Below are 23,890 nucleotides of genomic sequence, written 5' to 3' on the forward strand. Positions count from 1 at the left end.
ATTCGACAATGGCTGATCATAACAGAAGAAGGTAAGCCCACCGGCAGTAAAACCATAATGGCGGTTTATTTAAACGGTTTCAAAGTATACTTTCTAGAATCTATATAATGCTTAGGTTCCCAGTTGGTTGTCTAATGAGAAGTTAAACCGCTGATACAGAGAAGAGCTGGCCAAATGATAATTTAAGCCTGAAATTAAAATTTTCTAATTGAGTCACGTCGCGACCATGCCACCCATGGAGTGACGACGCGCCGTCACTGTACTTTGGGATGGTCCACAACCTCACTTACACTTACTTACACTTAAGGTTTGACGGAATTTTTAATATTGTAGGCTTATGCCTTTTAACGCCCCATATCCATTTTCGTTCAGGTATTTGTCGAAGCTGTTTTTGAACTGATTGGTTGTCTTGGCTTTGACCACTTTGGCTGGGAGTCTGTTCCAGCTACCACTCGTTGTGTGAAGAAGTGTTTTCTGAGATTGACCCCTTTGTTTAGCCTTTTTTTGAAGAGCTTCATGTCATGGCTTCTTGTGTTACTGGTTTGTGAGAGTGTGAATAGACTGCTGGCATCTACATGCACTAGCCCTGTAAGAATCTTGAAGGTTTCTATGAGGTCCCCTCGCACTCTTCTTACTTCTAGGGGAAAGAGGTCAAGTTCCCTTAGTCTTTCCTCGTATGTCTTCTCCCTCAGACTCGGTACTAGCTTGGTGGCTCTTCTCTGCACTTTCAATCGATGATGTGTGCCAAGCAATGAATGTGGATTGAAGATCAGTACAGGACAACAATACACAACACAGCAAAGCCTAAGGCATTGTGAAATTGCTCTCCGTTGACTTAATTGTTAATACTTAGATAGGATTATAATTAAAGCGTATGTTTTGTATTTGGAAAAAGGATTTAAAATTATATTGTAGCTTTGTTTTCACCTTAATATTTTTTTTAATGCAATTTGTTTTCATTACGATTAATTTTAAATGTGAATGGAACTATGAGGTTCGTTCCATTATCGTCTGATAGCGGAACAAACCTCATATAGTTCTTAGAGTAGGATGGATGGTTGATGGATTATTTACACCCATCAATCAATCAATCCAGTCAAAGTCTATTGTTTAATTTTTAGCTTCTGTTAGGCTTGCACTTAACAATGCGGCCCATAAATATGGATACCTCACCATGCAATAAGCCCATTCGCTATTGCAGCTGCGCATGTCCGTTACTGCTGACAACGCAATTTGTTTATCTCCCGTGACCTTTTGACAATACCCGGGTTTATTGTCAAGAGGTCACGGGAGATAAACAAATTGCGTTGTCAGCAGTAACGGTCATGCGCAGCTGCAATAGCGAATAGGCTTATTGCAATGCCTCAGTCAAATCATTCTGCTATTGTCTCCACAAATGGAATGACATTATCAGAGAAACCTGACATGGTTTATTATTTGCTGCTTATAAACAGAGTATCAAATCGCATTCTATTTCTTGCTGTAAAGTTTTTAAATGTCTTCACAATTGTGCATTATTGTAATGAATAAAACAACAGCATAAACATAAACATTACTGGATGAATAATGACAAACCCATAGTTTATTGTAAAGCATTTTTATTATTTTACTCAGCAGGAATTCAGCCATGAAATCAACATCAGGTGTCAAAAAACAAAGAACTCAAGTTGGAGTGGAGAGAAGCAAGGTAAGGGAACTTTGGAATTTAGGATTGCTGTTTTTTCCTCAATTGGCCTAACTGTTATTTGTTCATGAAACCTAAGTTCCCTGACGATGACTAGAGCAAGCTAGTCGAAACGTTAAGACCAATTCAAGAACTGACTCTGCGTTAGTGCAGTTAATTACGATCATATAGGCTAAAGTAGTAGTCCCAGCCAATTTTCTATACCTTCTGCCCGGGTTAAAGTTAAAGACACTGGCCACTATTGGTAATTGCCAAAGACCAGTTTTCTCACTTGGTGTATCTCATTGTATACATAAAACAACAAACCTATGAAAATTTGAGCTCAATTGGTCGTTGAAGTTGCGAGATATGAATGAAATAATAAACACCCTTGTCACACGAAGTTGTGTGCTTTCCGATGCTTGATTTCGAGACATCAAAATCTAGTTCTGAGGTCTCAAAATCAAATTCGTGGAAAATTACTTCTTTCTCGAACACTACGTTACTTCAGAGGGAGCTGTTTTTCACAATGTTTTATTCTATCAACAGCTCTCAATTACTCATGACCAAGTACGTTTTTATGCTAATTATTATTTTGAGTAATTACCAATAGTGTCCACTGCCTTTAACAGCAAACAATATGAGGTACAAAATTGCATGCAGTGTCTGATGCTAAATGCGCCGTAGCACCTTGTAAACCCTTATAAGGTGCTACATAATTGGGTCTCAGAATTCATAACTTTCAATAACCTCTCTTTCTGTACAAATGTATATACTCGGCGCCTTGAGTACCTTGTTGGTAGATACGTGCGCTATATAAGACTTTGATATTATTAATAATAATGAATAGGGTAGATGGCCTTAGCTTTCGATCCAATCCGGACCTTCTTCAGAGGCATAAAACAAGTACAAACAAATACATATCCATTTATAGAAAAAGAGAGGGGGAAAGGGATTAAGGAAAGGATCCAGAAAGAAGCGGGAAAATAACAGCCAATCAAAGTTTCTATTTCAGAGACAATGTGTGGCTATGAACCAATAGGAGTAAAGTGGCGAGGACAAAGGATGTTTAGAATGAAAGGATGGGTTACTGGACTTTGATATTATTATTATACTTATTCAAGCAATTGAGACAGTCCTATCTGTGTACTTCCAGGCCTGTGATCACTTACTTACCAATTTTTTTTCTTTCTTTTTTTCCTTTTCGTAACGTCAGCCGAGTCAAGCCTCGCTAATATCAAGAGGACTGGCAGTAAAGTCTACCCATGTGAGGTAAAGTTATAATATGCATGTTATATGGATGCCACTTTTCTTTATTGTCTTTCTGTTATCGATAAGTGATTGATATTAACTTCAGCATTTTATTAATTTCTTTTTATAAAGTATTCTTTTAAACAATTCAAATCTGAATTTTGTAATTTGAAATGGATAATTGCAATGAAATGTCACTGGTGTGTTAAAGGCAGTGAACACTATTGGTAATTACTCAAAATAATTACTAGCATCAAACCTAACTTGGTGACGAGTAATGAGAGGTTGGTAGTATAAAACATTGTGAGAAACGGCTCCCTCTGAAGTGACATAGTTTTCGAGAAAGAAGTCATTTGCCACAAATTTGATTTTGAGACCTCATATTTAGAATTTGACGTGTCAAAATCAACCATCTAAAAGCACAATAATTTGTGTGACAAGGGTGTTTTTTATTTCATTATTCGCAACTTTGACGACCAATTGAGCTCAGATTTTTACAGGTTTGTTATTTTATGCATATGTTGAGATATACCAAGTGAGAAGACTGGTCTTTGACAATTACCAATAGTGTCCAGAGTCTTTAAGGGCGTCATGGCCGAATGGTCTAGGGCAGTGTCAGGCTCAAGTTCTGTGATAATTTACAGAATGTAGGTTCAAACCTTGGCTTTGTCAGTTGTGACACTTGTGTCCTTGAGCCGGACATGTTATCATAATTGCTTCTCTCCACCCAGGAGTACAAATGGGTACCAGTGAGAGCTGGGGAGTAACTTGCGATGAACTGGCATCCTGTCCAGGGGAAATAGACTTTCCACTTTTTGGAAAGTTTCAAAATTAATTTAAGTCATCATCTTCAATAAATCTGAAGAGAGCTGTAAACTTAAAGGAACACGTTGCCTGTGATCAGTCGAGTTGGTCTTTTAAAAGCGTTTGAGGCCGGTTGTTATAGAAAGATGTTTAAAAAGTAGAATACAATGATCCACACACATTTGCCTTGAAATTGCATGGTTTTCCTTATACTTTGCGAATTAACACGGTCGGCCATTTATGGGAGTCAAAAATTTGACTCCCATAGATGGCCGACCGTGTTAAAAGGAAAACCACGCAATTTCGAGTGATACATATGTGGATCATTATATTCTACTTTTAAAATATCTTTCTAATCATATGCATTCTATAACAAACGGTTACAAACGCTTTTCAAAGACCAACTCGACCGATCCAAGGCAACGTGTTCCTTTAAGTTTACATGAAAACCATGAAAACCATAAAATTTGCACTAATGACCAAGAAAATTGTGTTAAATTCCTGATCAGATGCAATGGTGATGACTGCAGCAGCCCACCTTCTGTCCAGTCAGGCTTCTCTCTCTACTCTTCGGACTCTACGGATAATACAGCTGTAGATGTCAACAGAGGGCTCAATCGATGCGCAAAACTCTTGGCTAACATGTTAGACACTGACCAAGGTGGCCCTGTGGAGAGTAAGTTAGCTTATAAATATTGCAGATATCTTCTTCCGAATCCTTAAAGACACAATATACCTTTGGTTTATGGAACCGTTCAAGTGTTTTAAACCCATTGACCCATTTTACCTGACGTCATCATCAGAAAAATCTTGAATGCGCCATACTGGTGGGCAATTTCACTGTGCGTTTTTATATATAACTCTATGCTGCGCGTTATGCAGTGAAAGTGCACGTTTTAGGCGACGCAGCGTTAATACACATAAACCTAACTTAACCACCAACATGGTGAGCGTGGCATCAGTCGCCGCGTGTGACGCGCGTGCAAGGGGTCAGTGTATTATAATGAAGATGTAATACAATAAAACTAACATGTGAAAATCTCATATGGAAAGGTCACGTTTTGATATATTGCCGAAAATCCAGAGCGAAGATGTCTATTCAGGAAGAATAATCCCTTCATCTGAGAAACATCACTGGCAGTCACACTTCTCAGATTCAAATTTTTTATCATAAAAGTGGTGTGTTATAACCACATTACAATGTACTTCAAAGTGAAATACTTCTCAAAATGCTTTATACCAACGAAAGCTGTTGCTTTCTACGGTATAAACCATTTTGATAAATACTTCACTACTGACAATGACAAGAGCAAGGTAGTCAAAATGTTGAGACCAATTAAGAACTCACTCCGTGGTAGTTACAACGAGAAGTCCCCTCAATCCACTAAAGCCAAAAGAGTAGTCCCGGCTGACTTCCTACCTTCCGCCCGGGTAAAAGTTTAAAAGCAGGAGAGCTGTTTTTGAACTTAGAGGTCTCCCAAAAATCGAAAATGAAAATAAAGCAAAAACAAGATCCTAGAAGAACATAATCTGCCCATCAAATAGATACACATGTGATGATACCGCAATTCAAATATGCATTGATATGCATTGATACCTCATCATGTAATGCCTCAAATCCAGTGTAGCAATTTGGTATTAATATTTTTCACTGGTGTGCTTTCTAGTTGGCAGAGCAACTTACAAACACCAGACACAGAAGCCGAAGACAACCAGCAAAGCTCGCAAAAGTGTGTCCAGCGCTCAGGAATCCAAATTCACCCAAGGTAACCGGAAGAAGCCTGGGCAAAATATCAAGACGTCTTCCCATACCAACAAAAGTAACGCCAAGAATCACAGGAGGAAAGATGCTCCAACGCCCTCAACATCTGTATCTACTCAGGTCAAACGCAGAGGAGTTGAGACGGCAGAGTCATCTCGTAAAGGGCTGTCATCTGTACATGTCATTCCTACTGGTAGTAGCTCTTCGACAGGTATGTACTTGTGACAGTATTTCGTTTTTGCAAAAGTATTTATTTCCAAAACAAAAAGACTATCACATTGACCCTTGCATGCTATATTCTCTTTGTATATTTGGTTTGCGGTAACACCATGTGTGTATCTACTTGCCAGGTAGAGTTGTTCTTAGAGAACTGTCTTGCTTTATTCTACTGCCGCGGAGTAGATAATCGGAGGTTCGGGAGACTTCTCAGTTCTGAAAAGAACTGTCCTGCTTTGTAACTATTACCAGGGCAGATGGTATAGAAAATAGACTGGACTACTACTTTAGCTTATAGGATCGTAATTAACTGTACTGCCGCGGAGTCAGTTCTGAATTGGTCTCAACGTTTCGACTAGCTTGCTCTAGTCATCGTCAGGAGACCAAATATACATTGATACCTCACCATGCAATGCCTCAAATCCTATATATTCTCTTTCTTCATAAATGTGCGTTTCAGGACACTTGAACTTTCTTTGTCATTCGATGAACCAGTGCAGCGTTTTACAGCAGTTAAGGTGCTCCAACACTGGAGGGTTACCTCCTCTGGTTGCGACCCCCATTTGTACTTACCTAGCTAGTATTCATAACTTTATTTATTTACTTGTTACCAATATTCCTGTAATTTTGTTGTTGTACAAATGGAAATAAAACAAACAAACAAACAAACAAACGAACAAACAAACAAACTCTCTTGGCTCAAATATGGATCACCTTGATATTGTCTTATTGATGAAAACAATGACGAGAAGAACTGTGTACATGTATGACCTCCCCCAAGTGAGTGATGTAAGCTGGCAGATGATCTGGTATATTGAAATACATCTAAGCCCCAGTGCAGTGCCTGCAATGTGGTTACTCCTTACAAAGATCTTATCTACTTGTGGTTAAAGAGACAGTCTGTTTTAAGTTATTAAAGTTATTTGGAGTCTTATATTGTTTTGTTTACTCACCCACAGAGAGATCTGGTGCCAAGCATGTTGCTTCAGTCCACAAATCCAATACCAGGATCAAGACGCATCCATCAGCTCCAGGATTCCAGGACTGCTTGATGTCCTCTACACCAGAGTTGAGAGAGTCGCCTTCTAAACTCAGTTCAGCTGAAAGTGCAAAGTCTCTTGAGCATAATGGCAAACCAGAGGTGCAGAGGTCTGCTAACCCTTTAAGGCTTACGAAATATTCAGTCGCAGTGACCACCCAAGAAGACAAAGTACCTCACAAATTAAGAGGCGAGTCAGTTGAAGAGATTCCAAGAGAAGCTGAGGAATGCTCGACTTTTGCAAGATCCTTCGGTAGTAGAGTTCTGGAACCAGATGTTGATTACAGGCGAAGGTATCATCAAGGTTCTGTTATTGACAAAAACTTACATCAAGGTCACAGAGAGGAGGAGAGTTATTCAAACTTGCCAGCCCAAAAGGGTGAACAAAAGATGGACTCACTGCCAACATACCAAGCAATGAGTAATGGTCCGCGATCTTCCCCCACAGCACAGTATCCTTCTCTTGTCCCTGTGAGCGATCGGAGTCAAGATTGTATCAAGAAGGTTCACCCACCCCTCAAGAACAGTCAAGATATACTCAGAGACCTCGTGCAGCAGTTGAAAGTCCACAACCAGAGCCACAAACATTCTGACGTCAACACTCAGGATCTTCTACAAGGTTTGATCCAGGATGGTTCTGGACCTGTTGAGGTAGACAGACGTGCTGTCCGGGAAACTGAAGATATGAACTTGTCGACAGGATGTCACGTAGGGAAAGACCAACTTCACACTGATGAGCAAAGCTGTTCTAAACAAGAGACTCAACAAGACGTTGACCAGAACGACGATCGATCTCTGAGACAGCTCCTGTCTGATTTCAGACAAGTTCACCCTGTGGTTTCGGGTGGTCAACAAGAAGAAACAAGTCGGTCAGTTCACCCTGTCTTGGAGCCAAGAAGGATCGACGAAGGACCTGATGGTAGACACACACCAGAACTGTTGAGGCTTAATAATGATAACCTAGTGTCTTCTGAGAAGATGAAAGGTAACGAGGGGTCGCCACAACGAGCCACATTCTTAACACCTTCTAAAGCTCAACATGATGAGAATGAGATACTAGGTCAGGGGTCAACACCTTATCCGCATCAAGACGTCCAGAGAATTCCTTCTGCTGAGTCGGACATGCAGAACATGCCAGTCGGTTAGTTCATCTTTTTTGTTCTGTTTTTTGTTTTTGGGCCGTTGGTCCTGTGTGTTGTGTTAAAGAACCCAGTGCTCCTAGTTTGATTGGCTGCATATTGCGCCACAGCAAATGCGAAGTGTGCGGATACAAAGGTTGGTTTTCCCATTATTTTCTCCCGACTCCGATGACTGGTTGAGCCTAAATTTTCACAGATTTGTTACTTTATATAGAAGTTGTGAAACACAAAGTGTGGGCCTTGGACAATACTGTTTACTGAAAGGGTCCAATGGCTTCAATGGCGTGATGTTTCAACCCTAGCAGAGTCTTTCTTGAAGGCTATATTCAATCCGATGCTAACTAAACCCTTTACCTCTAACCCTTTCTTTATATCAGAACAAGGCATTTCAAGTCCTCGTAGAAGCTCAGAGCCGTTGTTGATGGACCCAAGAGGAACAGCTATCAGGCAGAGAACAATGCAGCAAATCACAACTATGAAATATTTGATCAGAGAGCTGCAGGCTGTCCTTGCAGACCACGGTAAGTTCCTGCAAAATAACTTCAAAGATGTCAATATTTAAAAGAATGATCCACTTTATAGAGTCAGGAGTAATGGAGAAAAAAAAAAATGTATTGAAAACACAGGCCTGTAATTACATTGGTGCCAAGGCATATTTTGCCCTGGTGTTAGCCTTATTGCCCCTTCAGAAGGTTCTCATGGACTCAGGAATTTTCAAATTGAAGTACCCTCTTCGAAGTTAATAATTTTTCAAAATGCATTAAGGCTGGTTTATAGTTGGTCGCGCAATGGTCGGGCGATGAAAACCTTGACGCACAATAAAAGACACAATTTTAGGCCTCAGCGATGACTATAAATTGTGTTGCGCGTCAAAATTTCCATGGCGCGACCATCGCTCGGCCGACTGTCTAAAACTGCTGTAGTAAGTTTCTATTGGCATTTATTTTCAGAGTCATTACCATACCGTTTACAGACCCAAGCTTTAAAAGGCATTATTGGTAATTACTTTTAATAATTGTTGGCATAAAAACATACTTGGTAACGAGCAACGGATAGCTGTTATTAATATAAAACATTTTTTTTTGAGAAAGATGTAATTTCTCATCTAAATTTAGAAGACTTTAGGTCTGAAGATTTTATAAAGCATCTGAAAGTACAAAAATTTGTGCAACAAGGGTGTTTTTCTATCATATCTCTTGCAACTTCGACGACCAATTGAGTCCAAATTTTCACAGATTTGTTATTTTATGCATATGTTGGGATACACCAAGTGAAAATACTGGTCTTTTAACAATTAATAAAGGTGTCCAGGGTTTGATTTTACAAAGAGTTAGTCCTAGGAGATATTGAAAACCTAAGTCCTAAGTTAGGACGAGTAACTTGTCAAAACTCGAAATAAGACTCTAGCCTTAACTCTTTGTGAAATCCACCCCAGTGCCTTTAAATATTTGTATATTATTTTGATTTGAAACAGGTGACTTGGAGGTAAATAGGCTGCTGGGTGAAATTGATGAGACATGCAACACTCTCCCATACACAACACAGAAGCAGCTATTAGACCTAAACACGGAGGTCCTGCTAGCATTCCAGCCTCTGCAATCTGAGAATAGTCAGCTTCGAAGACGCCTTCGCATCGTCAATCATCAACTAAAGAGGCGTGAGACGATCGAGAAGGACAAGACTGACGCAGCGACGGTCAGCTTAGAATGTGAGCTTGTAAATTCAATCTCTAGATCTGTAAAAATAAAATCAGGAAAATAATAGTACATAATTGGTCAGATTAAAGACACTGGACACTATTGGTAATTGTCAAAGACCAGTCTTCTCACTTGGTGTATCTCAACATAAGTATAAAATAACAAACATGTGAAAATTTGAGCTCAATTGGGCGTCGATGTTGTGAGATAATAATGCAAGAAAAAACACCCTTGTTACACGAAGTGTGTGTTTTCAAATGCTTGATTTCGAGACCTCAAATTCTAAACTTGAGGTCTCAAAATCAAATTTGTGGAAAATTACTTCTTTCTCGAAAACTACTTTACTTTAGATGGAGCCATTTCTCACAATGTTTTATACCATCAACCTCTCCCCGTTACTCGTTACTAAGGAAGGATTTATGCTAATAATCATTTTGAGTAATTACCAATAGTGTCCACTGCCTTTAAGGGATGTATTTTATTAATCATTGTCATTGAAAGTTATCATAACTGAAATGAAATTATCATAAATTGTTTTGGGGATTAAGATTATTTTGTTTTTTTAAATCCACAAATAATGAAGATGTGACCTACATGTTATCTTAGCTAACATAACTAAGTTGTGTTTCACTCCCAAGCTAGGAGCTTCTTCAGACTGGTGACCATGTCTAATGCTAAACTGCCTTGTTTACCCCTTTTTTGTGGTCATAGAGGGCGTTGTAGGCACGTTTGGGACTAGTTGATCATAAATGTTCTGGAACTTGCATGCCCCGTCGTCTTAGAAAGTGTTCTACCCCTGCATCTGATGCAAATTAAAAAATCATTCCTCCATTACTGAGCAACACAAGTCTGCCGTTACCGACCACGTTGCAGCCACCACCCACACAATAAAGTGGCCGATGCCATGGTCTGACACAGAACCTTGCAAAACCACTAGATGGCTTAGGGAGGCCATTTGGATCAGACGCAGGGGGGAAGAACACTCTCAACAAAGATCTTTGGGCATAGAAACTCCAGAACATTTATGACCAATTAGTCCACACCAGGCCCACAATGCCCTCTATGACCATCAAGAAAGGGTAAAAAAAGGCAGCTAAGCATTGGATATGGTCACCAGTCTGAAGAAGCTCCTAGCTTAGGAGTGAAATTGCAGAACTAAAATAATCCACATTATATTTGAAATTGAAAAAATGAACCTCTTAATCCATGATTATAAACAATCCAGATGATTTTATTAAATTAATTCTCTTTTTTTTGTTTTACACCCAAGTGCTGACAACTCAGGCTCTCAACGCCAATCTTCAAAAACAGCTTCGGGAGGAGAGGCGAGAAAAAGAGGAACTTCTGAAATCCAAACTTGAACTGAGTAAAACACTGGATGAGAAGGAACAACAGCACAAGGATATGCTCAGGATCATGGACGACAAGGTTTGAGGACATCTGACAATAATTTGTTTTCAGAAAAAAAAACGTTTCCACCAGCTTTATCCCTTAACCCTTTCATGCCTCATTTATGTTTATTGATAAATTGATCGTCTGTTCACATGAGCTTCTTACTTGTTTAATATGATGAACTTCTTACTTGTTTAATATGCAAATGGCAACCCCCCCCCCCCAAACCCCCCCCCCCAAAAAAAAAAAAAAAACAGGACACAATGTCACCCTTAATAGATCTGTTTTCCCATTCTGAAAACTATGTGGCTGTGCAGTCTTTATTTTTCCTTTTACAATATGTGGCTGTGCAGTCTTTATTTTTCCTTTTACAATATGTGGCTGTGCAGTCTTTATTTTTCCTTTTACAATATGTGGCTGTGCAGTCTTTATTTTTCCTTTTACAATATGTGGCTGTGCAGTCTTTATTTTTCCTTTTACAATATGTGGCTGTGCAGTCTTTATTTTTCCTTTTACAATATGTGGCTGTGCAGTCTTTATTTTTCCTTTTACAATATGTGGCTGTGCAGTCTTTATTTTTCCTTTTACAATATGTGGCTGTGCAGTCTTTATTTTTCCTTTTACAATATGTGGCTGTGCAGTCTTTATTTTTCCTTTTACAATATGTGGCTGTGCAGTCTTTATTTTTCCTTTTACAATATGTGGCTGTGCAGTCTTTATTTTTCCTTTTACAATATGTGGCTGTGCAGTCTTTATTTTTCCTTTTACAATATGTGGCTGTGCAGTCTTTATTTTTTCTTTTACAACTATTTTTCTTGAAGTGATGTATATGAGTGCTTTATAAGAAGCCACTATCGTTAATAACAGAATGGTTTCAAGTCTTGATTCGTTTGTATTACTCACTAGGACACAAATTTGCTGAAATCTCGCCAGGATTGCATCAAGGAGTTACAAGAGTTGCGTAGTACGCGTACCGACTTGCAATCGCGCATCGGCTACCTTGAGCTACAGGTAGAGGGCACCAACAAAGAAACTAAAATCCTGCAACTGAGTCTGGATCAGCGAGATAAGGAGATTACAAGATTGAAGAATCTTACACAGTGAGTACATTCTGTCCAGATGGATCGTTCAGATTGCTGTAGGTTTAATCATAGCCTCAAATCCCTAAGCCTAGGATTAAATCTTCTTTAAAGGCAGTGGACACTATTGGTAATTACTGAAAATAATTATTAGCATAGAACCTTTCTTGGTGATGAGTAATGGGGAGAGGTTGATTCCTAAACATTGTGAGAAACAGCTCCCTCTGAAGTGACGTAGTTTTCGAGAAAGAAGTAATTTTCCACGAATTTGATTTCGAGACCTTAGAATTAGATTTTGAGGTCCAGAAATCAAGCATCCGAAAGCACAACTTTGTGTGACAAGGGTGTTTTTTCTTTCATTATTATCTTGCAACTTCGACGACCATTTGAGCTCAAATTTTCACAGGTTTGTTATTCTATGCATAAGTTGAGATACATGATGTGAGTAGACTGGTCTTTGACAAATACCAATAGTGTCCAGTGTCTTTAAGGATTAGTTGCCTCTGTGTGACCATCTTGAAAATAATTGTATCCACAGCAATGTTTTTGCTTGGTCCAAGTGCACCATCTAAAGGCGCTAGGATGTGCTAACATGCCTGTGTGCATTGGACCACATTGCCTCGGATCGGACACGTGGGTCTATAAAAAGCGGTTGTAACCGTTTGTTATGAAATGCATATGTTTTAAAAGTAGCATACACTGATCCACACAAATATGCCTCGAAATTGGTGGTTTTCCTTTTGCTTTGCGAACTAACATGGTCGACCATGTATGGCCGACTGTGTTAGTCGACAAGGTAAAAGAAAAACCACGCAATTTCAAGGATATTTGTGTGGATCATTGTATTCTACTTTTTAAACATCTTTCCAACCTTATGCATTTTATAACAAACGATTAAAAATGCTTTTCAAAGACCAACTCGACCGGTCCAAGGCAACGTGTTCCTTCAAAGTTGGTGAGTTTATTCCTGTACAATTTGAAGTAATGTACATCTGACCAGATTGGTCCCAAGAATGTTTGAAGGTGCTTTGTTTTTGATGGATTGCCAATCCAGGGTGATTATCTCTAGGCAGGGAGAATGATCCTTAAAGGAACATTACAGAATTGGTAAGAAATAAATTGTGAAGATCACAGATTTACATAAAACTTACACGGTCTATGATGATGATAGTTGAAAACATCCCTTGAAATATTTCTATCTGAAATGTCATATTTGATGAGAAATAAATAGACTAACTTTGCGTTTGGAGTTTATCGCTCAGTGAGCGTTTTATTCATTTTGTTTTGGCATCGATACAATGCAATATTTGTAATCGGTTTTTCACTATTTTCTCGTGACCCAGATGGCCGAACGATCTCAAACTTCTACAAGTTTGTCAATTTATGTACATGGTGGATTTTATAAAGTGCTTACACTGCCAGCAACTGTTTTGTTTGCAAAAACTTATTCTGTAATGTTCCTTTAATTAGAATACACAATCTGAGAACCGCTACTACCGTTAAGGCTTCTCAGATTCAAATTTTGGGGGATAAAAAGTGTTATATTTTTCCATAACTACACTACTGAAATGTGAAATACTTCTCAAAATTCATTATACTATCCAAAGCTACTGTACTCCTTACCACATTAATTTTAAAGGCAGTGGACACTATTGGTAATTACTCAAAATAATTATTAGCATAGAACCTTTCTTGGTGACGAGTGATGGGGAGAGGTTGATGGTATAAAACATTGTGAGAAACGGCTCCCTCTGAAGTGCCATAGTTTTCGAGAAAGAAGTAATTTTCCACGAATTTGATTTCGAGACCTCGGATTTAAACATTGAGGTCTCGAAATCAACCATCAATTTCGTGTGACAGGGGTGTTTTTTCTTTCATTATTATCTTGCACATTCGATGACCGATTGAGCTCAAATTTTCACAGGTTTGTTATTTTGTGCATATGTTGAGATACAACAACTGTGAAGGCTAGTCTTTGACAATTACCAATAGTGTCCACTGCCTTTAAGAGTGATTACCAAACGGATACCGACCCTTTTTAACAAGGTCGTTATGATTTGTTGTTGTCTCTTCAAGGAGTCTTCATGAGCAGTTGAGGAAACTTCCACAGCCAGGAAATGAAGTTGACTCATCTTTAAAGACATTGGATGGCATCAGTCTACAGAGAATGAATCGACTGCTCATGTCTAGGTCAGTGGAGTTCTACTTTTGTAAATCTTAATGTGATGTGATCAAGCAGAATGAGTCGTTTGTGGACCCAGGTGTTTTGTAAAACATTTGAAAATAGTCTAGACCAGATTTCCAAAAAGGGCTCTAGTTAAGGAAGTGAGCGGCATTTGTGAGTAAAAGTTGGTAACATACCTGATTTAACTAATTTGGGGGTGTTGAATCCGAAAATGGTGGATACCAAGGCTAACTGTTAGTCCTTCACCCTGAAAAATCAAATTTAAAACAATACAGAAAACCTAGCAGACGACAGACTTCTCACGTGAAAAATAGTCAGGTTCTGCTGTGGTTCCATATTGATGTTGTCAGGATACCATACAGGGCAGGTACCCGGGTGCAGGTCAGGTATCTGTAACAAACTTTTGATTGTACTGGATAGATGTGCAATCAAATTGCACTTTCTGAGGGACCAACAGGTGCTTTCAATGTCAATTTGAAAGTATTTGAGTTGGTGTTTTTTCTAATAAAGAGTTATTTATTATTTGAACATAATTTCTCTGTTGTTAAAAGCACAAACCGTTGATTATTTTCTCTTATAATGTAGGCCTACACTAATAAACAGGTAGGCCTACCAGGTGTAGTCTAGACTCAACAATCATACAGAAAATTGTATTGTATATCAACTTTTCAGTGCTCCCTGTTTTTGAGTAGGTTAGCTTTTAGTGTTCACACTCATGGCTTGAAATTATCTTACCAGTCAAAACATTTGATTTTAGAGGATTTTAAAGTAACTCATTTTTCGATTACAATCCTCCCCCGTTTTAGAAAGTATTCTCCACAATTGACGAACCAGTCTAACTGTTGTAGGCTAACAATTGAAAAAATAAATTCCAGTTTGTTTGTTTGTTGGCAGTATAACGCATTGTTAGTCGTGTTTGTACACACACGGACAAATTGCACACTAGAAGACGATAGTAAGATTCAGAAACATAGGACAACAAAATATGTATCCCCTCTATTGACAAAACAATCCACCCCTCTCTTTTCAGCTGGCTGTGAAGAACAAGGAAAAAACAAATATCTCTTTATTCATTATTACCGCTCAATTCACAAGTATAGACTCCTACTTTATTTTTGTAAGTCAGCTAGCACGGTTCCCAGCAATGAATCATTCATGAAAGGTGTGTGTTTCTTCGATATTAGCAATCACAGTTTGGAGTACAAACTGAGGCAAATTGTTTTGCTAAACAAAAAAGCTTAAGTCAAAAGACTGTTTTAATTTTGGCCAAGTACACCAGACTCTTACTTTGTATCCCAGCAATATTTTATTTGGGAAGAACAACAGGAGTTTAAACTTTTAAAACCAACTTCAAGAAAATTCTTAAACTCCCCAAAAATGAAAATAGTAAGTTAAAAATGGACCTAATCGTAAAAATGTCTAATACCCAGTGGACTTCTTTGCAATGTGATAGTATATGATTTTTGATTTAGATGACTCTGTACATGTTATAGTATAGGATGCTGGAAAGGATGACATACACTGAAAAGAAGATGCCTCCTTGCACCAAGCTGTTGTATGTGTTTCAGTGTTGTTTCAGTACTACAAGGATACCTTCTCCGGTATACTTCTATCATAATACAACATAAAATCAGGTTAACTTTAGGAAAAACACTATTGGATTTTAGGAAATATCAGCTTGAATGGAATGCTTTGATGCGTCAATTCCATAGTAGAGGCATTTTTGTAATGTCATGTAACTGTATCTCCCCAAAGGAAATTAACATGTTTGTAAAATTATATGTTTGCTCATCAGTTTCCTGTTTTTTTTAGCAAGTCACTATTCAATCGAATTGCAATGTGTTGTGTACTATTAATTCTGTATTTTCTTTTATAGAAATGTCTCTGTAAGGACAGGGATGGGAGCCCAAATACTACAAAACATTTGTTTATAATTTATATACATTGGGTTATTTATTGGACATAATATTAAGTGACATCAACTGAAACACTTCAAAATATCGCTTGATTTTCGCACTCTAAGTATCTTGAACTATTCTGACCAAAAAAAAGCTGACATACAAAAATAAAGTAGGAGTCTATACTTGTGGATTGAGCGGTAATAATGAATAAAGAGATATTTGTTTTTTCCTTCTTCTTCACACCCAGCTGAAAAGAGAGGGGTGGATTGTTTTATCAATGGAGGGGATACATATTTTGTTGTCCTTTGTTTCTGAATCTTACTATCGTCTTCTTGTGTGAAATTTGTCCGTGTGTACAAACACGACTAACAATGCGTTAAACTGCCAACAAACAAACAAACTGGATTTTTTTTCAATTGTTAGCCTACAACAGTTAGATTGGTTCGTAAACTGTGGAGAATACTTTTTTAAACGAGGGAGAATTGTAATCGAAAAATTAGTTACTTTAAAATCCTTTAAAATCAAGTTCACAGATTTACAAATAACCTACAGGGTTTACAGTAAGGTAATGGTGAAAGACTTCCCTTGAAATATTATTCCATGAAATGCTTTACTTTTTGAGAAACTATTAAAACAATTATAAATTCTCGATATCTAGAATTATGGATTTATTTTAAACACATGTCATGACATGATTGAGCCCTAAATTTTCATAGGTTTTTTATTTTATACATTAGTTGTGATACACGAAGTGGTGCCTTTGGACAATACTTTTTACCGAAAGTGTCCAATGGCTTTAAATGAAAACCTTAGGCTTCAATAATTGTCTTTAGGTTCTTTGAAAAATCTTATGAAGTAAACTTTTTATTTTTTGTCACTTTATCTTCAGAAGTCCAAAAGCAGATAAAGAGAATCAGCCTTGTTGGTCAGATGAGCAGTCATTATCCTTGATGCAGCCCTCTAAGATGTATCAACAAATCAATACCAAACAAACCTCAGATCCAAAATCGGATCCCAATCCACCAAAAAACAACTTTGCAAAGTCTCCAAAATCACCTACAAAGAAGAAGAGTCCAAATCGGCACGTCACATTTCAAAGGAGCACCGATGATGACAATCTGATCGCGAAAGACGTCAGTGGCTGGGCGAGGACAGATACACTCTGGAAAGGCCAGCAGATTTCCACTGGGGATTTCGCCGCATCGGAAAGAAGCAGGCAACATACTCTGGATGTTCCACATGAAACATCATCGACCACTGAGAAGAACCTCTCTAAATGGTTGAGTCCAATACCTGAAGACCTTGACGCTACGCAGTTAGCAGGTGCGTCCGCAAGACAGCTCATTAAAGGCAATTATGTCTCATTGAGAGAAGGAGCATCTCAACAATCCGAAGCTAAGACACTTCAAGATCCTTATCAACGTGAAGATGATGACTTTGTTGGATCCATAGTGGAGCAAACCAATAAGCCATATGATTACCCCGTTCGAGAGAAATCTCATTCAGCATCGGAAGACAATTCCAGACCCAAGTCCGACTTCCAATCCCCTATCCGACTTAGACCGTACAAATATCCCCATGAGGTGTTGTCTAAGGTCGAGACAGGGTCAGTTGTTTCGGATTCTACCATGTCGTCCGTAACTTCTCAGTATGAAGCTCAGTTTCAAATGGGGCTCAGGAATCTGGATTCGGAGATTGGAAAATTGCAAGCTAGTCTGAAATATTCCAACTTCAAGTCTTTATAGTTAGTACTATGTATTTAAAGGCACTGGACACTATTGGTAATTACTCAAAATAATTATTAGCATAAAACCTTACTTGGTAAGGAGTAATGGGGAGCTGTTGATTGTATATAACATTTGATTTTGAGACCTCAGGAAATTTAGATTTTGAGGTCTCGAAATCAAGCCTCTGAAAGCACACAACTTCGTGTTACAAGGGTGTTTTTTCTTTCATTTTATCTCGCAACTTCGACGACCAAATGAGCTCAATTGTTCACCGTTTTGTTATTTGATCATATGTTGAGATACACCAAGTGAGAAGACTGGTCTTTGACAATTACCAATAGTGTCCAGTGACTTTAGTACCATGCTGGCGTGTGACTGTATACTTATTATTAGGTGTTAATTTTGCATCGGGGGTAATGAATATAATTTGTTCTTACCCTTACACCAACTTGTATTAAAGATGCTATGTCAGATTTTTGGCCGATTTGACCCAAAAATTTTGATTTAAAATTCAATAGGTACTTTGATGGGGTTTGAGAAAGTTACAAGCTTTCATTTGAGCCATTGCTCGAAAAAGACCACAAGTTATTAGTAGCAGTGAAATAAAGAGCTCAAAATTAGTCTTTGTCGGGATCCCGACAATATATCACGTGACCAATTCTTATGTGTTTTATAAGAAATGTTTTAATATTTTGTCATGGTTCCTGACTATTAAAAGTAAAAGTTAAACTTGTTTTCGTTAGAGCGGGTGATACTCTTTGAAATACCATTCACTCAAAAAAATCTATTTTTTTATGTTTGGGGCCAAAAATCTGACAAAGCATCTTTAAGCACTGTATACTCGGTCTTACCCGAGTTCTGTGAACAAAATCCATGGCCAAATTATAAGTGGGATTCAAACCCGGGCTAGCTTGATGGTTAGTGGTAACTCTATGTAAAGGTTGTGGGCTCGAATCCCATCCAAGATTTGCCTGTGGAATTTCATACAAAACAATTCATAAATACCTCAGACAGTTTCGCTATTCCTATTGGTGGAGAGCGCGTCACGTGGGTGTGTATAAACCTTTGTTTAAGACCGGTAAAAAGTGTTAATTCACCTTTTCTTTTAAGACATTCCTATTGGTCGAGAGCAACGGCTGAAACAGTTGTGCCACATCACGCGATACGCGCGACACGCACAGCATTCCCTTATAAGGAGTTGTTTACCCGAGGGCGGCGGAGGGCTTTACCATTTCATAGCTAGAGGGGTGTTGTGTTGAAAGAAATCATTTAACAATTAATTTTTGCATTTATTTTACTTTTCGACCAAAAAGTGATGACGTTTTTGACCGAAAAGGTATTTATGAATGGGAATCAAAGTGTGTTGAATCGGTTTTCAACTAGTGGTTTAAACCCGCCGAGGCCTGGTTCTTTATAATTTACCTCGACTTCGTCTCGGTAAAATTATCAAGAACCAGGCCTCGTTGGGATTAAACCACTTGTTGAAAACCTCTTCACCACACATTGATTCCCTTAGTTATACACTTCATGAGTTTGAATCCCGTCCCAGTAATAATTATGCCTGTGATTTTTTTCACAGAACCCGGGAAAGTACTCGGTTTACAGCGCTAACACAAATTGAATTGGTGTAGATGGGTAAAACCAGCATGAATATTCCTTTTTACAATGCAAATTTAACATACTATTAAATTATACACTTACTATTGAAATTTCTTTGAAATTTTATCTCCTTTGGCATTGAATATTAATTAAGACTAATTAAAATATAATTTACTTCCTCGATGCATTGTTTCTGCTTGTTGTTCCCCAAGGTCAATGAAGTAGTTATATTGCCTACAACATATGGACTACAGTGCCGCGGTGTAGAGTGTTCTAAATCCCAATAGTAATATAATATCCATTGTAATAAATCTATTATTGAGCAAAATGATAATGGTATTTATTATGTATGCTTCAATGTATAATCATAGAGGTATAATACATTGAATTGTAAACACAATACAATATGTTTTTTTCACACCCATCCCCTGTGGGCATACCTTCAGTTTGACATTTGGACCAAAGGAAGCTTTTCAGCTCATCAGGGTCAAATTTCTTCATAGAGCTGCTAAGCACAAAAATTTGCTTTAGCATGAAATTCTTGCCTTGATAAAAACAGGATAAAATTTCCACATTATTTTCAGAATAAGCAAACAACAGGTGAATATTAGTGACAACAATATGCAACACACGGAAATTGGGCTGGTTATCCTGTTTTTATCAAGGAAGAAATTTCTTGCTAAGCAAATTTTTGTGCTAAGCAGTTCTATGAAATTGGGCCCAGCTGTTTTCCTAGTTTTTCGTATCTATTAATAATAGTGTCCTACTGTGACAGGTGGAAATTTATGGTTTTGTTTTTCTCTGTTTAAGTTGTTTAATTCCCTTTGATTAAAGCAAAGAGGTAGACCTCCATGGTTTTACTCTGTTATAATTTTCTTTTTCATTCATGCCATTATATTAAAAAAAAAAACCCCCAGATTATTGGATCTATGTGAACATTTATTTAAAGGAACGTTACAGAATGGGTAAGAAACAAGAATCGTGAAGATCACAGATTTACATAAAACTTACACGGTCTAATGATAATGATAGTAGAAAACATCCCTTGAAATATTTCTGTCTGAAATTTCATATTTGATGAGAAATAAATAATCTAACTTCGCGTTTGGAGTTTATCGCTCAGTAAGCGTTTTATAAATTTTTTGTTTTGGCATCGATGCAATGCAAAATTTGTAATCGGTTTTTCACTATTCTCTCGTGAGCCAGATGGCCGATCGATCTCAAACTTCTACAGGATTGTCAGTTTATGTACATTGTGGATTACATAACGTGCTTACACTGCCAGCAACGTTTTTGCTAGCAAAACCAATTCTGTAATGTTCCTTTAAGGGTCTCTGGGTGCATATGATTAAGCTTTGTTAAAATCAAATGGAGCTAAACAACTGAAGCAGAGAGAACAAAACCATTCATTTATCACCTGTCACACTAAGAAAACTGAAAAAAACACTACACATGTCTATTTTATTGAATGTAAAATTTTATTGTATGCAAAGCATCTGTACAAAATATTTGTATTTTTTACGGAGTGGGAATTTTATATTGTAACATACATTTCAATTCAATTCAATAACTTATTTGTCCAACACAAAGGTAAAAATGGAAAATTTACATGTCAAAACATTGATAAAAAGCTCCAAAACAGAACACTAAAAGAATACGGAAAGAATGATAAAACTACATTTAAACATACAATGATAAAAGATAAAATAAAAGACAAAAGAACCAAACAGAAAGACACCACATATGCAAAAACTGGCCAAACCTCTCTCCCACAAGCCATAGATAAAAAAATAATTGGTAAAAACCCATTAAGAATCATTACAAACTCTATGAGTTTATATACATTCCTGTAACTGGTGGTTCGTCCGCTGTTGGTTTTGAACAATAAATACAATACAATACAATATCAGTCTGAATAATTATTTGTATGTCCAATTGTGGGAAGTGTAAAGGGACATTGAGAACAAAAGGAAGGAAGTTGTAATTATGATATGATTCCTGTGTAGTTATACAATTCATTTATTATGGTTTATATCTCATAGTGATGATAGAGTTTATGACTTGTGTCATAGCTCGGCATATAATCGTGATCATAACTATGAAATATTGATCTCTTAATTATGACTAGTGCTATTTAAAGGCACTGGACGCGTTTGGTAATTGTCAAAGACCAGTATTCTCACTTGGTGCATCCCAACATTATGCATACAATAACAAGGCTGTGAAAATTTGGACTCAATTGGTCATTGAAGTTGCAAGAAAATGATGAAAGAAAATCACAACTGTTGTAGTGTGCTTTCAGATAGGAATAAAAGGCTTCTGACCAGAAAGTCTTTTATTATTTTAGTGAGAAATCATCATTTAAGTCATAACAAGGACTTGTACTGAGTCATAATTATGAGTAATTAAAAGTCATAATTATGACTTTGAATTTCCATTCTTTCTAGTATCAGTGTTGTCCTTTTAAAACTTCCATAAACTACCAAAGTGAGGGCTTTGGAAGGATAGGGGCCGGTATGCCCTCAAAGAGGGCTAATTATTAGGTCATTCACTTCAATTTTATAACTTCCAAACAACTTGGTGTGAAATGACATAGGAGAAGAGGATTTTGGAAGCTTTATTGTAACATTTTAGAAAACTATAACCACAATGATGACTTATGACTTGGTGAAGGTCTTTTTTTTTTTTTCTTTTTTTTTTTTTTTTTAGCCTTCGAGAAAGACTCTGATAGGGTCAAAACGTCAGGCCATTAACTATTTTTTGCACAAATTATAATTGTGAGTTATCAATCATATTTATATGCAATTTATATATTATGACTTGTTTAAATAAGAATAAGAATAAGAATAAGAATAAGAATAAGAATAAGAATAAGAATAAGAATAAGAATAAGAATAAGAATAAGAATAAGAATAAGAATAAGAATAAGAATAAGAATAAGAATAAGAATAAGAATAAGAATAAGAATAAGAATAAGAATAAGAATAAGAATAAGAATAAGAATAAGAATAAGAATAAGAATAAGAATAAGAATAAGAATAAGAATAAGAATAAGAATAAGAATAAGAATAAGAATAAGAATAAGAATACGAATAAGAATAAGAATAAGAATAAGAATAAGAATAAGAAGAGTAAGAATAATAAGAATTATAAGAATTATAAGAATAATAAGAATAATAAGAATAATAAGAATAAGAATAAGAATAAGAATAAGAATAATTATAAGAATAATAAGAATAAGAATAAGAATAAGAATAAGAATAAGAATAAGAATAAGAATAAGAATAAGAATAAGAATAATTATAAGAATAATAAGAATAAGAATAAGAATAAGAATAAGAATAAGAATAAGAATAAGAATAAGAATAAGAATAAGAATAAGGATAAGGATAAGAATAAGAATAAGAATAATAAGAATAATAAGAGTAATAAGAATAATAAGAATAATAAGAATAATAAGAATAAGAATAAGAATAAGAATAAGAATAAGAATAAGAATAAGAATAAGAATAAGAATAAGAATAAGAATAAGAATAAGAATAAGAATACTTGTAATGCGCACATACCCCCCACCCTGATGGGTGTTCAAGGCGCAGTAAATCCAAAAAACAAAACATAACATACTTATTTATCCCAATGTCCCTAGTGTTGTTTTCATGCTTTGCAGTGGAGTGAAGCCGGTTAAAAGTGTAATATAATATAATTTATGAGTTTAATCTAAATTCCAACTTGAACAAAATATGCTGTGCTTGCATAGCTTTGAAGTTAAACAAATTATAAACTTCGGAGAAAATAAGTTCGAATATTCCTATTGCTTGCTTTTCTTTGGAGCAACTATTAAAAAGTGCATTTGATTTCGCAATCAGGTTTTGTTGAGTTGGATTATGTTTCATGTCAATGGTTTAAATTTAAACCCATGAGGAAGGAACATGGCTGTCTGATATATATTTAATCAATATATTGATTAAATATATTTATTTTCACAGAGCATTAGAAACAGCTTATACAAAGAATAAGCATAGTTATTGATCTGTTTCCGCCAACATAATTGAAAACAGACAAATTATGATAGCATCATTATTCCAGTGTCCTTCTGTGGTATAGCAATTTGTGTCAATCTGTGTGTAAATTTGATTTGGTGACTAAAACAAACGACCGCATGTGTCGCCACTTAAGAACCTAACACAGCTGTTGCAGCATGCCTAGCCTGAACTCGCCTACTGTGGTATATATAAAGCACTACTGAGGGTAAAGTCCAGGTTAGTATTATTACATCTGTCAATCTCTTGTCACGTATACTGTTAATTTTTATTTGAAGTGGTTACTCATTCATGCGAATGGGGATAGGCGTAGATTATTAAAGGCCATAGGCACTTGTAATTACTCAAAATATTTGTTAGCATAGAAACTGACTTGGTAATGAGCAATGGGGAGCT

At 36.8% G+C, this 23,890-nt stretch overlaps 1 protein-coding gene across 1 annotated transcript; it reads left to right on the forward strand.

Annotated features, from left to right (window-relative positions):
* The first annotated feature begins 19 nt into the window (after positions 1-19).
* On the forward strand, positions 20-21,549 carry LOC139939985 (uncharacterized). Its single transcript, XM_071936174.1, has 12 exons — positions 20-31; positions 1,618-1,687; positions 2,880-2,935; positions 4,228-4,394; positions 5,386-5,691; positions 6,656-7,876; positions 8,252-8,395; positions 9,349-9,582; positions 10,842-10,999; positions 11,870-12,063; positions 14,119-14,232; positions 17,018-21,549. The coding sequence occupies exons 2-12, from the start codon at positions 1,628-1,630 to the stop codon at positions 17,871-17,873; spliced, it is 3,510 nt and encodes a 1,169-aa protein (XP_071792275.1). The 5' UTR covers positions 20-31; positions 1,618-1,627; the 3' UTR covers positions 17,874-21,549.
* The last annotated feature ends 2,341 nt before the right edge of the window (positions 21,550-23,890 follow it).

This window comes from Asterias amurensis, chromosome 7 (genome assembly GCF_032118995.1).
Source record: "Asterias amurensis chromosome 7, ASM3211899v1".
NCBI lineage: Eukaryota > Metazoa > Echinodermata > Asteroidea > Forcipulatida > Asteriidae > Asterias > Asterias amurensis.